The 14,178-nt window shown below is 42.5% G+C and overlaps 1 protein-coding gene across 1 annotated transcript in view; it reads left to right on the top strand.

Annotated features, from left to right (window-relative positions):
- The first annotated feature begins 1,689 nt into the window (after positions 1-1,689).
- bean1 (brain expressed, associated with NEDD4, 1) overlaps positions 1,690-14,178 on the top strand; it is a 36,920-nt gene continuing 24,431 nt past the window's right edge. Inside the window, exons 1-2 of the mRNA XM_070977684.1 lie at positions 1,690-2,395; positions 8,486-8,605. Coding sequence (XP_070833785.1) covers positions 8,581-8,605 — 25 coding nt within the window. The 5' untranslated portion in view covers positions 1,690-2,395; positions 8,486-8,580. The remainder of the gene's footprint in view (positions 2,396-8,485; positions 8,606-14,178) is intronic.

The raw sequence follows: 14,178 nt of genomic DNA, 5'->3' as shown, positions 1-14,178 counted from the left end.
ATTCTTGTCATTGGGAGGCTCCTTGAGCCATGTGTGAATGGCTTTGTTGTTTATTTTCAGAGGCTAAATTTTTGAATCTCTTTGGAAGAGATGAAAGGACAGCATTGTATGTGGGAGATAGGTGGTGTCTCAGACCTCCCCCTCTGTTCAGAGACGGTTTTTCAACCTTGACATAGATGGCTTCTCTCACTCCTCTTTCAAACCATCTGTCTTCTCTGTCCAGAATATGCACATTTTTATCCTCAAAGGAGTGTGCTTCCTCCATGAGATGCAGGTAAACAGCTGAGTCTGGACCTGAAGAGTTAGCCCTTCTGTGTTGTGCCATGCGTCTGCTCAGTGGCTGTTTTGTTTCCCCTGTTTCATTTCCATTCATGGAGAGGTTTTTGGCGATTTTATGGTGAATTTAATAAATGCATTAATTTCTTACACACACACACACACACACACACACACACACACACACACACACACACACACACACACACATGATGTTGTCACCCAGAAGCACTCAAAACACATTTTTATCCCAAGCTAAAGGAAACAGGAAATAGCATTAGCTGTAAAATGAACTCAAGTGTCTAAAGTGAAAGAACTAATTTTAAAGAATAGTCCCAATGAAAGTGTTACCTAAAATGGAAATCATATTATAACATAACTGTATTTTTGCAATTAGGCAGTAAAATATTTGATTCAGTTTACTTGTAGCTTCACAGACAATGATCGAAAGACTTGCATATATAATTCACCTGTTTTTTGATGGTTTTTAAAGGCTCTGTCCACCTAAACAGGTGCTCTCAATTCTGGCTGATTTGACCTCTGCACAGGTTGAGGGCAGCAGCTGTGACAGGAGTTCACCAAATTCCATGTAAGAAATTACCCATTTTCACAAGAGACTGACTTGTGGGGAAAAAGCACAGGTGTCACTAATAAAACTAATGATGTCTCTGTTCTGTTCAAGTGGCCGAGATCATTAATTTCATTATCTCTTACCTTGACTTTCGAAAGTTCAGTTAGTCACAGTCCTAACAAGAGTTGAATTATATAATGTAAAACTCAAAATCACCTCTACATACCTCTACAAATCACCTCTGCATATGACAGCCTCCACTCCTCTGGTTTCAGGCTTTCCACCAGGATTTGCTCCCATTCAGCCATAAGAGCATCAGCGAGGTCCAGCACTGATACTGGGAGACTGGCTCAGACTCACAGCTGGTGTTCATCCCAGAGGTGTTGGATGGGGCCAAGATCAGGGCTCTGTGCACACCAGTCGAGTCCATCCACACCAAACTATGAAAAACATTTCTTTGTAATCTCACTTCGTCCTGTTGAAACAGGAAAGGGCCACAAATGAGAAAGCACACAGTTATCCAGAAGTTACCCTGAGAGTGCGTGGACTTTAATAAACTTTAAGGGTGTGTTTTAATTCTTTGTATTTAGAACAAGTCAACATAATATCTGTTATTTTAACCTCTTCCAGCTCTCCTGTAACATCCCTTGAATGTATTGAAATCAGTTAATTTTGTGGTGTCACTGTGCTTTTAAATCTTTGCCACAGATAACTGTGTTTGTGGGACTCAACTAAATAAATGGATAATTCCTGTTCGTGATTCTGAAAGTTGAAGGTCTAAATGTAATTTTACAGTTCAGTAACACTCTGATATGTCTTCGTGGCTCTGGGCTGATTTCTGCACATTTCACCGTTGTCCTAATTTCTCAGAGCATCACGGTTTGTTTTTGGTGAGGGATTTCCTGGCTGGCTGTCTCACCATCGGCATATGCCTGCCCTGGATGATGCGCTTCCCTACCCAAGCATGACACAGTTCCTGGGCTGCAGAGCCGAGCCACGGGACGAGCCACGGGACAGAGACACGGCCAGCAAGCCGCGAGGACAGAGTCAGACGAAGACGATGAGGATGAGGAGAGAAAACGCGAAATGAGATGCTGATGCTGTGACCGACAGAGGGATGTTCGTAGAGAAAGAAGGACAATAAAGCTCTGCGGGTTGGAGAATGGTGACAGTGATGATGATGATGATGATGATGATGATGATGATGATGATGATGATGGGGATGAGGATGTGAGGACGGGACCGCTCGGAGGAGGATGCTCGGACGATCGGAGCGCTTCTCTGCTCAGTGCTGATCATCGTGCGGGTAAATCTCGGGTATCGCCGAGAGTTTAACGAAGCGCTATTCTGAGGAGGTGGGCCAAGTCCCGAGAGAGAGAGAGAGAGAGAGAGAGAGAGAGAGAGAGAGAGAGAGAGAGAGAGAGAGAGAGGACCTTCGGACTGGCTCATCTCTCCGGGATGTTGCTGTTGCTGCTGTCAGTGATGTGAAGCGACATGAAGGAGCTGATGAAAGGACTCCTGCTTTCCTGCATTTCTACATCTGTGCAGGTAAGCAGCTAATCTCTCTCTTTTTCTCTCTTTCTGTCTCTCTTTCTGTCTCTCTCTCCGCATCCGCACCTAAACTCAGTCTGTGGTGACCATAAAACTACATATACTACCGGTACAGTGAAACAGGGAGTTTTCGGGAGGTGTGGTTGTAGTTCCTGTCTCGGTTTCCTCACAGTGAGTCCATTACCTTCATAGTATTTTACCTCCTACAGTATCACAGTGATATTATGTAATATTCCAATGCAGGCACGAACAGGAGATTAATAAAACACTGTAAAGTGTGGCTCAAGTTAATTCAGTGGTGCCACTCAAATACAATTTCAAGGTATTTGTACTTTCTATTTGACTACTTCCACTCCACTACATTCCGTAGGAAAATATCTCAGCTATAACAACTGGCTACCAAACTGTAAATAAAGTTATTAAAATTATCTCCACCTCCACCTGACATTGCATGAAAATGCTGCTTATGCATGAATGCATCATTGATACTAATCTACTAATTGATATATAATCAAACTAATGAGAAAACCAGCAGCCTGATGACATCTTTTGCATTTTTAATTGTATTTTAAGTACATGTTGCGGCTTATACTTTTGTACTTTTACTTAAGAAACATTCTGAATGCAGGACTTTGCTTACTTTACATACTTGTTCAGAATTTCTGCAGTGCCCTTTTAAGTAAATACTTCTTCCACTGGTGCAACCTGAATAAATGAGGGTAGATACATAATAAATGCAGACGCACACAGGCCATGAGGCTTGAGTGAAGGCTTTGATGAGTATGAACTTTCCTGTGCAATCATTATGACACAGGAGGGAAACCAAAGCAGTAAACACAAAAACAATGCACTGTGCGTTGCAGGCAGGCTAACAAGAATGATACTTGCAGTGAATTAAACATTGTTTATGCACAGGAGATGTTAAAAACAGATTTTTGTAAGAGGAAATTAAAAATAACAGAAAGCAAATTTACAAGCGAGCGCCACAAACACACAGTAGGTCCCTGTTGTGGGTGAGTTATAGTGATTTTTGGATAGGCTCATCTCTCCCTCTCGCTCAGCTTTCCTCCCAGGCTTTCCTCCCACACACTCTAACTCTCTTGTTTCAGCAGTGAAGTACAGAAGCCTTACAACCCTACAGTAACAGTAACAGTAACAGCGCAGAGAGGAGCGCTGGCCAAGTGTGTTCATATCACTCAGATCAGCACGCATGTGATCCACCAAAGGGCTGAAGTTATGTAAAAGTGATTTAGACCTTTAAAAGAGAGGGAATACAAACAGGTGCAGGTGGAAACATATGGGTCAAGATAAAAAATAACAGAAACAAAAATAGGCAACAAAAAATCAAGTTTTCCCTCGATGCAGCAGTGTGATCATCTGTGTTGTTGTGTTAAAAGCCATGTTGTTTTAATACGTGTGACTTCTTCAGGGACGGAGGTGGACAGCTTGATCTAAAGAGCCTCACTGTGTCAGGGCTGCACAGTCTTAATGCTGCGCTCCCCAGAGGATATCAAAGCCCCTCCGTGGGTTATCTAAGTGGCTTCCTCTCTCCACTCAGCTGTGAAGGTCAACGCTGCAAAAAGCCCTCTGACTTTAGTCTGACACTTACAGATTTATGCAACGTGTTTGACTCTTTAAAGTCAGATCCAATGAGCTAAAACTGGATATATGAGTGAGATGTAGCTTTTAGAGCAAGCATATAATGCAGTTTTTATCTGTCAATGTAAATAATGTAGCAGTGCTCGTAGCAGGCATCACTCTGTTTGCAGTCATCTTTTCAGGAAATTACAGGAACAAAATTACACAGCGTGGGAGAAAAGAAAGGGAAAGGGAAGTCTTAAATTATTACCCAAAATGTTAGTAGTAATGTTTATTTTGCAGAGATGATTCTCAGTTGAACTTTGACCTTAACTCTCTTTATGGTACTTATAAAAAGTAAACACAGATAGCAATGATAGCCAAAAGCATAAAGAAAAAGATTGTAAAAGAAATGTGAATGTTTATTTAAATAACAGCAGAAAAATGTTACAAAACACATTTGAGTACTCAGAAATACTTTAAGTACAGTAAATGCAGATTGCGTGAAATCCTCACAACAAGGGATGAGCACTGTGCACCACGAGGGCCTGACCCCTGACCGTCTCACTGTGGGGTCGGCTCTGTGACCCCGCTGTCATGGGATTTTAACCCCCGGGCTTTCAGCGATGGCACGGACGCTCTAACCTCGGGCCCTGCCTGCCTGGCTACAAACACTAGTCAGTGTGAGATTGGTGCCATTGCCAGGACTGACAGGCTGAATGGATGACAGGGCTGTGTGGGCCAAATAGACTGTCAGAGAGAGCTGGGAGGAGATGGATGAGAGGAGGGAGAGAGGGACACAGAGAGCATCAGAGAGAGGGAATACCAGGAAGAAAGATGAAGAAATGATGGAGTGCTGTTATGGCTACAGGCAATACCTGACTCCCTCAGCTTCTCTCTCTCTGACGGGTCCTGTCCCTCACTCTCTCCCTCTTTTCACTCCCCATCATCGCCTGCTTTTGAGTATTACAAGCTCTGCACAGTATCTGGAGCTGTTTTACTACCAGCGCTCGTGTAACACCTCAGGAGTGTGTGCTGCTTTGTGGCAACTTGACAAGTCACTTAAATAAGAACGTCTTTTTATTCTTCCCCATTTCATCGAGTCCTCCTGACAAAATGGGGTTTTAGATGCACAAATGCTCTAAAAACAATAAGTTTTGGTCAAGTTTAGGCCACTAAAATTATATAGTTAAAGCTAATGAGTGATTATCTGCATGGATAAAGGAAACCAACATTGTTGGTATAAATTAGGGTGGAAACTTCAAACTTCTGTTGCTCCAACCTTCATAAAGTGCTCCTGAGCCCATGTAGTCATATCCTTCATGCAATCATGTGTTCACAAAGTGGTGAACCTCGCTCCATCCTCACTTTCATACCTGTTACCAATGAGCTTGTTTACCTGTAAAATGTTCCAAACAGGTGTTTTTGGAGCATTCCACTACTTTCCTGGTCTTTTCTTGCTCCCAACGTGTTTGAAACATGTTGCTGCGTCAGATTCAGAATAAGCAGATATTTACAAAAATCAGTGATGAGGTTACACAATAAATACATAGTCTTTGTACTGTTTCAGTTGGGTATATTGTGTTTTGGGTTGTACTTACAGAGAACAATGATCACTCTCATCTCATCCTCATCTGTTTGTGTTCTGCTTTGCCCAAACAATAATGTGCAGTCTTCTCTCCGGAAATGCGTTTTGCATGCAGACCAGCAGAATGTAAACTCTAAAGAAAGTACAGTGTTTACTCTCCTCTTCCTGTCCAGTCTGGATTTTCACAAGCCTTTCATCTCCAACCAAACTCTCTCTAAGGACACTCATACGTGATTTTGAGAAACTGGCAGTAGCCTCCTGTTGGCAGCTATGCAAGTCTGTAGAGAAATGACATCATCTCCATTTTGAAACCGCATTCAAGTCTAAAAAAATCTGAATCCTGAACACCTTCTGCCTGGAAATGCATTAAATAGGATCATGTGAGTTTGTTTTTCCACTATAGCAATTTTTACTGTGTATCAGAGCTGCATGATTTTTTCAATGTGTGTTTGCTTTGGGTTGTTTGTTTTTTTTGTCTTATCTGCACACTTCCCCTTCAATACTCCTTTTGTCTCGCACCATAAGTACGATTTTTATCTGAATTAGCTAGCCTGGTTAATAGAGGTTAAATAAAATAATTCCAGCATTCCTAAAAACTCCTAACTCACAGGTTCATCCAGCGTCTCAGAAACAAGGGTTGGAGTGTAATTTCTTTGAGGCTCTCCCCGATAAAGCACATAAAACTTCAACCTTCTGTTTAAAACGAGGCTCACTTCCTGGTGACAGTAATCAGCTTATGATGACGCTTCAATGCAGCAGCTGAAGGTCTGAAATTTGTCTTTAGAAAGCTTGTGTTGCAGGGATCCTCCTGCAGCGTGGAGCTGTGGCAGCACCTCCAAAAATATGGAAACAAAGAGCTAATGTTAGCTCGTTATTCACCTCAAAACATTAAATTAATTTGTGCTTTCATATAAACCAATGCAAGCAAAGATGGCCTCTACATATATAATATATATAAATATAGCAGTGAGGTCTTGTTGTGTTATTGTGTTTCTTCTCGCACTCACTCCTCTTGTTGTAGCTTCATTTTTTCCTGCACTGCACAGTTGGTTTGGAGTTGACACAAATCCTGTGAGTTCTGTTGTCTCTCTCTCTCCCTCACACACATATACACACAACAACCTGGTGTGTGTGTGTGTGTGTGTGTGTGTGTGTGTGTGTGTGTGTGTGTGTGTGTGTGTGTGTGTGTGTGTGTGTGCGTGTGTGTGTGAGGTAGAGAAGAGATGTAGTTCAGTCTAGCTGCCAGAGAGTGTTGACTGTAATATCTGTCTGTGTGAGCAGGGACAGTTATGTAACAACAAAGCAGAATGCATCGTACGTTCACATGACTCACTCTCTCTCTCTCTCTCTCTCTCTCTCTCTCTCTCTCACTCTCTCTCTCTCTCTCTCACACACACACACACACACACACACACACACACACGGATATGCAGCCATGCTCCTGTACGCGCTCTGCCTCAGGACAGGAAGTGAGGGATTAAATCTTACACAGCATTCATGATTTATCAGAATTAGAGGAAGTGAGACATGACATCTCGTCGGCATGACTCGACAGTGACGGTGACAGAGTGTTTGACAGCTTGAAATGGCTTTATTCAGCTCAAATCTATTTATAAAGACCTCCATCGTATACAGTGTCTCAATGGGCTTTAATGGCCCACATCCGCAGGGGTTACTTACTGTAGGTGATGATCATTAAGAAGTCAAAGGCATTCATGAGAAAACAAGAAAAATCACCAACTGATAAATTAAAAATCAGATGTCTTGTGATGCAACAGGAGCTGTGTGTTAAAATCACATTACAAAAATCATGACCAGGAAGTTAGAGATGTCAGATCCTAAGAGAGAGAGAGAGCCTGGATCTCAGTTAAACTCCCTTAAATGAATAGATAAATACAACAATGGGACTATAATCCAGTAATGGACTCTAATACTAATGTAGTCCAATCAAATAAACCCACAAACGCGTCCAGCGTTCATCGTGAGCACTGCTGACAGGTGCCTGCAGGTCGGTGGGGGATCAGAGGACAGGGCAGCGTGGAGGGTGTGCTGAGGACAATGTCAGCGCAGGCAACTTGATGTATAGTGGCAGAGCAGAGAGGTGTGAAAGACGGAGGAGGCCGCCGACTGATTCATGTTTAACTAAGCCCCATTAAACTCTGCCTCATAGAAACCGTGAGGTCAGCTGTAACACAAACATGATAAAGATGTTACGAGCTATTAAACATCACATTCAAAGCAGCTTCTCTGACCGATTGCTCCAGGAAGATTGTTTCATAGTGATTAAAGTGGGAAGACCTTTATTTACATGTGTATTTATTTATATCTGTTTGTGGTGTGTTCTGCTTATTCTGCTTTTCATCATAACAATATTCACAACCAACAGCATCATTATTTTCATTTCATTATTCATTTCAGAAGTAGTAGTTTTAGTATGCAACCATATAGTAAAGCAGCGTGTGTGTGCGTGCGTGCGCGTGTGTGTGTGTGTGTGTGTGTGTGGTTCAGGTATTGATTGGTACATTTGAACCCTGTGGCCATGTTCCGGAAAGAGCAATGAACACACACATACAAAGCGCGCACACACACATATTCACACACGGGGTGGCGTGGGTGGCCACTTGACTGCATCACACACACACACACACACACACGCACACACACACGCACAATGCCCGGGGCTTTATAAACAGCCGGGCTTGGAGGTTGTGACTCGCACATCAGTCTCTGCTCCCTCCCTCCCTCCCTCCTTGCCTCCCTCCTCTCAGCTTCTCTCCCACTCTTCATTTATTTCTCTCATTCTTCATCTACCTGCCCGCTGTTTGTTTTCCTTCCCTCTCTCTTCAGGCCTGCTCCACACATTGTCTTCTCTCACTAATGTGCTGATCTGCCTCCCTCCCTCTCTCTCTCTCTCCTTGTAGTTACATATATAGCAGCACTGTGTGGTCGAGACCAGTTGAAGTTGGCTTCCTGCCTGTTGAGATGTGCCAATAGGAAACACTGTGAACAGGGGTTCATGCTGATGAAATTGATCTGCTCAGGTAAGGAACAAGACTCGTTATTCTTCCTCCTCTTTTGGTTTTAATTAGTCTCCTGGTATTAAGTGTTATTTGTTCTGTACACACCAAGAGGGGGGTGATTCGTATGTTGTAATGTGGGGTGAGGTGATGAGAGGAAGCTTCATCTGGGAATCATGTGGAAAACAAAAATACAAGACAGCAAAGCAGAAAGATGTGTGTCTGTGTTTACAGTCATTTGACAATAAAGTTCAACATGAGATCAAACCTGATGTTTACAATGACACAGTGAGAGCATACAGGCTTGTAAACAGGGGTGTACCCATCTAATACACCACATTCATACCAAATGTACTCTATTTACTGCAGTGTTACATATAAATACATCCAAATAACCAAATATCCTGTTGTGATAAACTAATATAATTACTGTACAATAAAACTTAATAACTTTTACTTTACTTTAATACTTGAAATCTAATCTAAATGACATATTCCAGATTAATGCAGAAGGGATGTAAACACAGATATAAGATAAATGTGTAAAACCACTTGAAAGACACTACACATTGTACTGCATGTTGAATACCGGGCAGTCATGCACTACATTGAGAAGTATTTAAATTAGAATTTTTCATAGATTTAAAATAAATGAATATCAGCATAGATAAGTATCTGGCATTAAAAATGGTGTCATCGGCCTTTAAAGTCACACATCAGTTTTTCATTTCCTCTGAATAATTCGGCCGGGGGCAGACGTCGTGTCCCTCAGCTGTGTCCGCAGTATATTTAGATTTGTTGCTGTTGTGGGCATCCTTTGTTTATTTTCAGCTGGTTTGCAGGTTGAGCTTTTAAACTCCAGAGAACAAGGTAGACGTATTTATGGAAGCTTCCCTCCTCAATAAAAGATGAACTGCTGTCTTATGCAACGACTCCTGACCACACTGCAGGCAGGGAAGAGACGGAAGGAGGGAGGAACAGATGGATGGACGGATGGATGGACGGATGCATAACTGATATAGACGAGTGTGTTTCCTGTCACGACTGCCCTTTAAGAAAACTGTCAATCCCACTTCCTCTTTCTTACTCCCATGCATCTCTCAGGCGTCCTCCTATCTGGCTCTCGTTTCCTTTCGACACCCTCTTTATATCTCTTTCTCTTTCTCTCCACCTTTTATGTCTCTCCTCCCGACTCTTTCCCACTTTCTCCTCCCTTCTCTGATCTATTATTCACACCCCTCTCTGAGTCTTTCTCTCTTTCCTTTGACACCTGGAATCCCTCCGTCCGCTGCAGGGCGTTTAGACCTCTACCAACAGTGCATCCCTCCCAGGAAAAGAAATAGAGTGATGAATAAAAGAACAGAGCGAAGAGACAGATAAAAAGCTTTGGTGTGGGCAGCTCTATAGATATGTCAAGGTATTTCTCCATCTGGCTTATTGTATAGGTTGACATTTTACACAGTCCTGTGCTTTCCTTTGAAAAACACTGGTTCCAGCAGTGTTAGATTCAGTGAGGACAAGATGTTAGACTATAGTGGAAAATGTAGTATTTTTCCCTTTAGGTGTCTCTCTTGTTGGATGGCAGCAGGTTATGATGGTCCAGAAGCATTTCTGTAACTAGCTGTGCCTTTCCCATACAGTATGCACCTTAGTTACTTTTTTTCTTTAAATGCCTTTAAACAGCAGCTTAATATAATTTAGACAGAGATATTTTAGCTAAATCATCTGAAGATCTGAAGCCCTCTCCGGACGAAGAGCAGAAGAGGGACAGATAAGAAGAAAGACGTCACTGATTATGGGATGAGAAACTATATATAAATTACCTTTATTTATTTTTTAGCAATCCAATAAAGTTCGGAAAGGTATAACCTAATTATTAGAAATCATTTTGACTCATGCTGTCTCCCATGTTTCCACACTGATTAGGTGGTTTCTTGATTTCGTTGAAATTTCAGTGGCGTTCAAGATGGTGTAGCCACAGCAGGCTGTTGTGCATGTGTGCCAGGTTGTTGCTTCGTGGTTGTAAGTGCTCCCATCTGGTACTTCAATCAATCTGCAGTAATAGTGTAATTTCAAATTAATTGAACGAAAGTCTTGAGGAGTAATGAAGTGAATTTATTTGACGTATTGTGCACAACAGGAAGGTGAGGAGGAGGAGGCTCCGTAGTGACTTAGCCATACAGAAATATAACGCATGGAGTGTAGTGGTGGTGGTGGTGGTGAAAGAACAGGAAGTGGAGAGCTGGATAGGCGTGATGTGGAGCAGGATTTCTGATGGGAGCAGTGGATAGACCCACGGACAGCTGGCTCTGATGACAGCTGGAGGGGAATGGGGTGAAGGTAAGTCGTATTGATCGGACACTGAAATGACAGCAGCAGAGACAGTTTTAGGGTTTGACAGGACAAGACAAATGGCTTACAGAAGTCGTGGCACAATCTGGCACAATACGCCATCAGTCAGCTGACGTGCAGAACAATGACTCCCACCAAGCTGCTGAGGGTGATTTCTCTCCAACTTTAATCAAGATGCCAAAACACAAGCAAACCTAATCCGGAGAGATCAAGAAACACGCTTTTAAAAGCGTCATGTGGGTCATGTTGAAAGACGCAACCTATTTCTACATTTAACTGTAAAAGTGCAGCTGGAAAGAGAGCGAGAAAGGACAGCCATCGCAAAAGTTTCCTTTAAACGTTCCGTTAAAAGTGTTTTTTCATCTCGACATCCAGTTTTTAGTGAAGCTTTCGGAGCTCCACGACATTAATATTTCCCTTCAGTGTTGGCTCCACACAATGTTTGATCGTCACGATCTCGAACAGATGTGGTTCAAATGCCTATAACACTTTTATCACAACATTATTTGGCCGTCAAACTGCTCCACTGATCAAGCTCGTGATCACCAATAGGACAGCGTGATCACCCACCTGATGCGAGGTTGTGTTTAAAAACTTTTCCAGGATAAACGAGGGTTCTGAAAACTTTATCCTGACCCACCTTTGGGTGCTTTTGCAGCGTGTAAAGGAGGCCGATGTGTCCCACATGGCAGCTGTTTGTGCCTCAGGGTTGCTGCTGCTGTGCCCCAGAGAAGGGCATTTAGGCCCCAACTGCCAACATAAACATTCACATCTGTCTTCATATTTGGAAGAGAGGCAAAGTCATTGAGTGATAGAAAAGCAGTTTTATTTAGAGACAGAGAACGACTGAAAGTAAAGTGAGTTGTTTCAGATATTTTCTCGCATGCATTCAGTCTTTTTAGGCAGATTGCTCTTAAAACCACTGTTATCCTGTGATGTAACAGTCTAATACATGATATGTCAAAACTCTGTCATGACTGTTATGAGTCATAAAAAGTTACAGATTGATTCGTATTTGAGTGCTTGCCATGTGCAAAATAATTGCATATCTGTGTGTGTGTGTGTGTCCCTCCCATATCTTTACAAAAGATAAAGGCTAAACACAATCTGCATATTAGTGCGCTGGCGTGTGTGTGCATCAGATGAGGGCAGATCTGAAATGGAATCTCCCTCTGTTCCCCCTCGCTGCACACATCTTCCATCCATCTATCAGCGCTGCGCCACAGCGCTTCGCCTTCCCGCCACCGAGCCATCAATCATCGCATTCCCATGCTTTATGGAAATGGTAGGGAAAAGCTTCATTTAATGGCATTTTACCTTCTATCACATCCACCTATCTCTCTTTGTCCGTCCGCCCTTCCATCTACGCTCGCGTCCAATCTAGTCACAGTGTAAGGTCGTTTATTTAAATCTATTTAAATGGATATGAGGAGCGTGCATATGCAGCGAGATTTCACGGCCCAGCGGGTCAGCAAATATCAAAGGCTGTTCCACCTCACTAAGCCCCCATCAGGGCCCATTGATACTAATAATAATAATAATACTCTCCACAAGTAGTCAAATTTGTGCAACTGTGTCTGCAATTACAGAAAAGTTCCTATCTATCTATCTATCTATCTATCTATCTATCTATCTATCTATCTATCTATCTATCTATCTATCTATCTATCTATCTATCTATCTATCTATCTATCTATCTATCTATCTATCCAGAATAAAACATCTGAATAAGCAGAGGAGAGAGTCGATGAGGCATGGCTGAAATAAAAGAAAGGAAGTGTGAGCTACAGATGAAACAAGGAAAGCAGTGGACAGGAGCAAGAAGCAGCATGGGAAGCGAAATGGGTGTCGGGGGGACACAGCATCGCTCTCGAGGGGAAGTCAGGGAGAGGAGAGGAGCGGAGAGAGAAATTGAGGGAGGTGGCTTGGAACGTTTGAGAGAATAAGAAAAGGGGGAGAGCGGGAGGGGAGGGGACAGGAAGGAGAAGTGAAGGGTAAATGTCTTTGCTAATGTCTTTGGTGCCAGTATTGACTAACGCTGGCTCCCTTTGACTTCAGTACACTCGCTGCATTCTCCTCCTCAGTTCATTAGCTCTGTCATTTGGTAATGGACGTATTGGCTCAGCTGTTCGGTGTCACCATGGATGGATGGATGCATATGTAGAGGATCAAACATCAAAGGACCACAGCACATAAGCTTATTTACTACAAAACTGCATATCGCACTATTTCGATTGATGGAGTTGTCATTCCTTCCAGGCAGCACTAGCTTTAGTTGAAACCTAGCGGCTAGCTGTCACTCAATGCCTTAATTTTTGCATAACTTTAAGACTTAATATAATTTAAGTGAGTGAGTTATATAAAAATTCACCCCCATACAACTGTCATGGATGGGGAAATCAGCTAGAAACACAAAGACAGTTTTTTGTACCAGGCTGTAAACATATTCGTTTCTGCTGCAAATCTGGGCATTTCAATATGAGGGTCCAAGGGGATTGTTTCATTTTTGGAGCCACCCTCAACTGGCCATGGAAGGAACTGCAGTTTTTGCTGCTTTGCGTTAGCTTTGTTAGCTCCAGAAGTTCTTCGAAACAGGATTTATGTCCAACACTGAGCTGCCAGCGCAGGAAGTAGCCTGACCCATGCACCGATGCACTAAGTGAGGTTTGGTGGGAAGATTTCTGACTTTGATGCATGAGACCAGTTCACATCCTGTCATAGACCAGAAATGAGCATTTGTTTTTTTTAATTCACCATATCCAAGATTTTTGCCCATTCATAACCAGTTGTGGTTGTACAGATATTGCAGACTGTTTCTTGACAGTGAGGCAGTTAACCTGCTCAGGCCACACAGAAGAGCACAATCCCCGACTCACTCATCTGTTCGAGCTACTCCAGAGGTAACTCCAGTCCCATAGTGGTTAAGAAAGTAAAATAAAACTGATTATATGAACATGATTTCTATGGACACTGAACAGAAGTGAATGCAAGTGACTGCCTGGAGGTCGGAAATCAAGCCAAAAACGATAAATGAGAAAAGTAGATCAAATGTGCATTAGGCTTGGTACGTTCCCTCTGAATTAATCAGTAATCCGCAAACTGATGAATGGAAATGGGAGGATAAAAAGCGAACACCTTTAATATTTAATCAGCTCTTTAATGAGAACAAGAAGGAAATGGATGGACGGGCAGACTGAGAGCTGATGGATGTATTGTTCCAAATCAGAGGACAGATGGAACTGGTT

Source organism: Chaetodon trifascialis, chromosome 13 (genome assembly GCF_039877785.1).
Source record: "Chaetodon trifascialis isolate fChaTrf1 chromosome 13, fChaTrf1.hap1, whole genome shotgun sequence".
Classification (NCBI taxonomy): domain Eukaryota; kingdom Metazoa; phylum Chordata; class Actinopteri; order Chaetodontiformes; family Chaetodontidae; genus Chaetodon; species Chaetodon trifascialis.
Note: the sequence above shows the minus strand (reverse complement) of the source record. Positions and strands in the feature narration are given on the sequence as shown.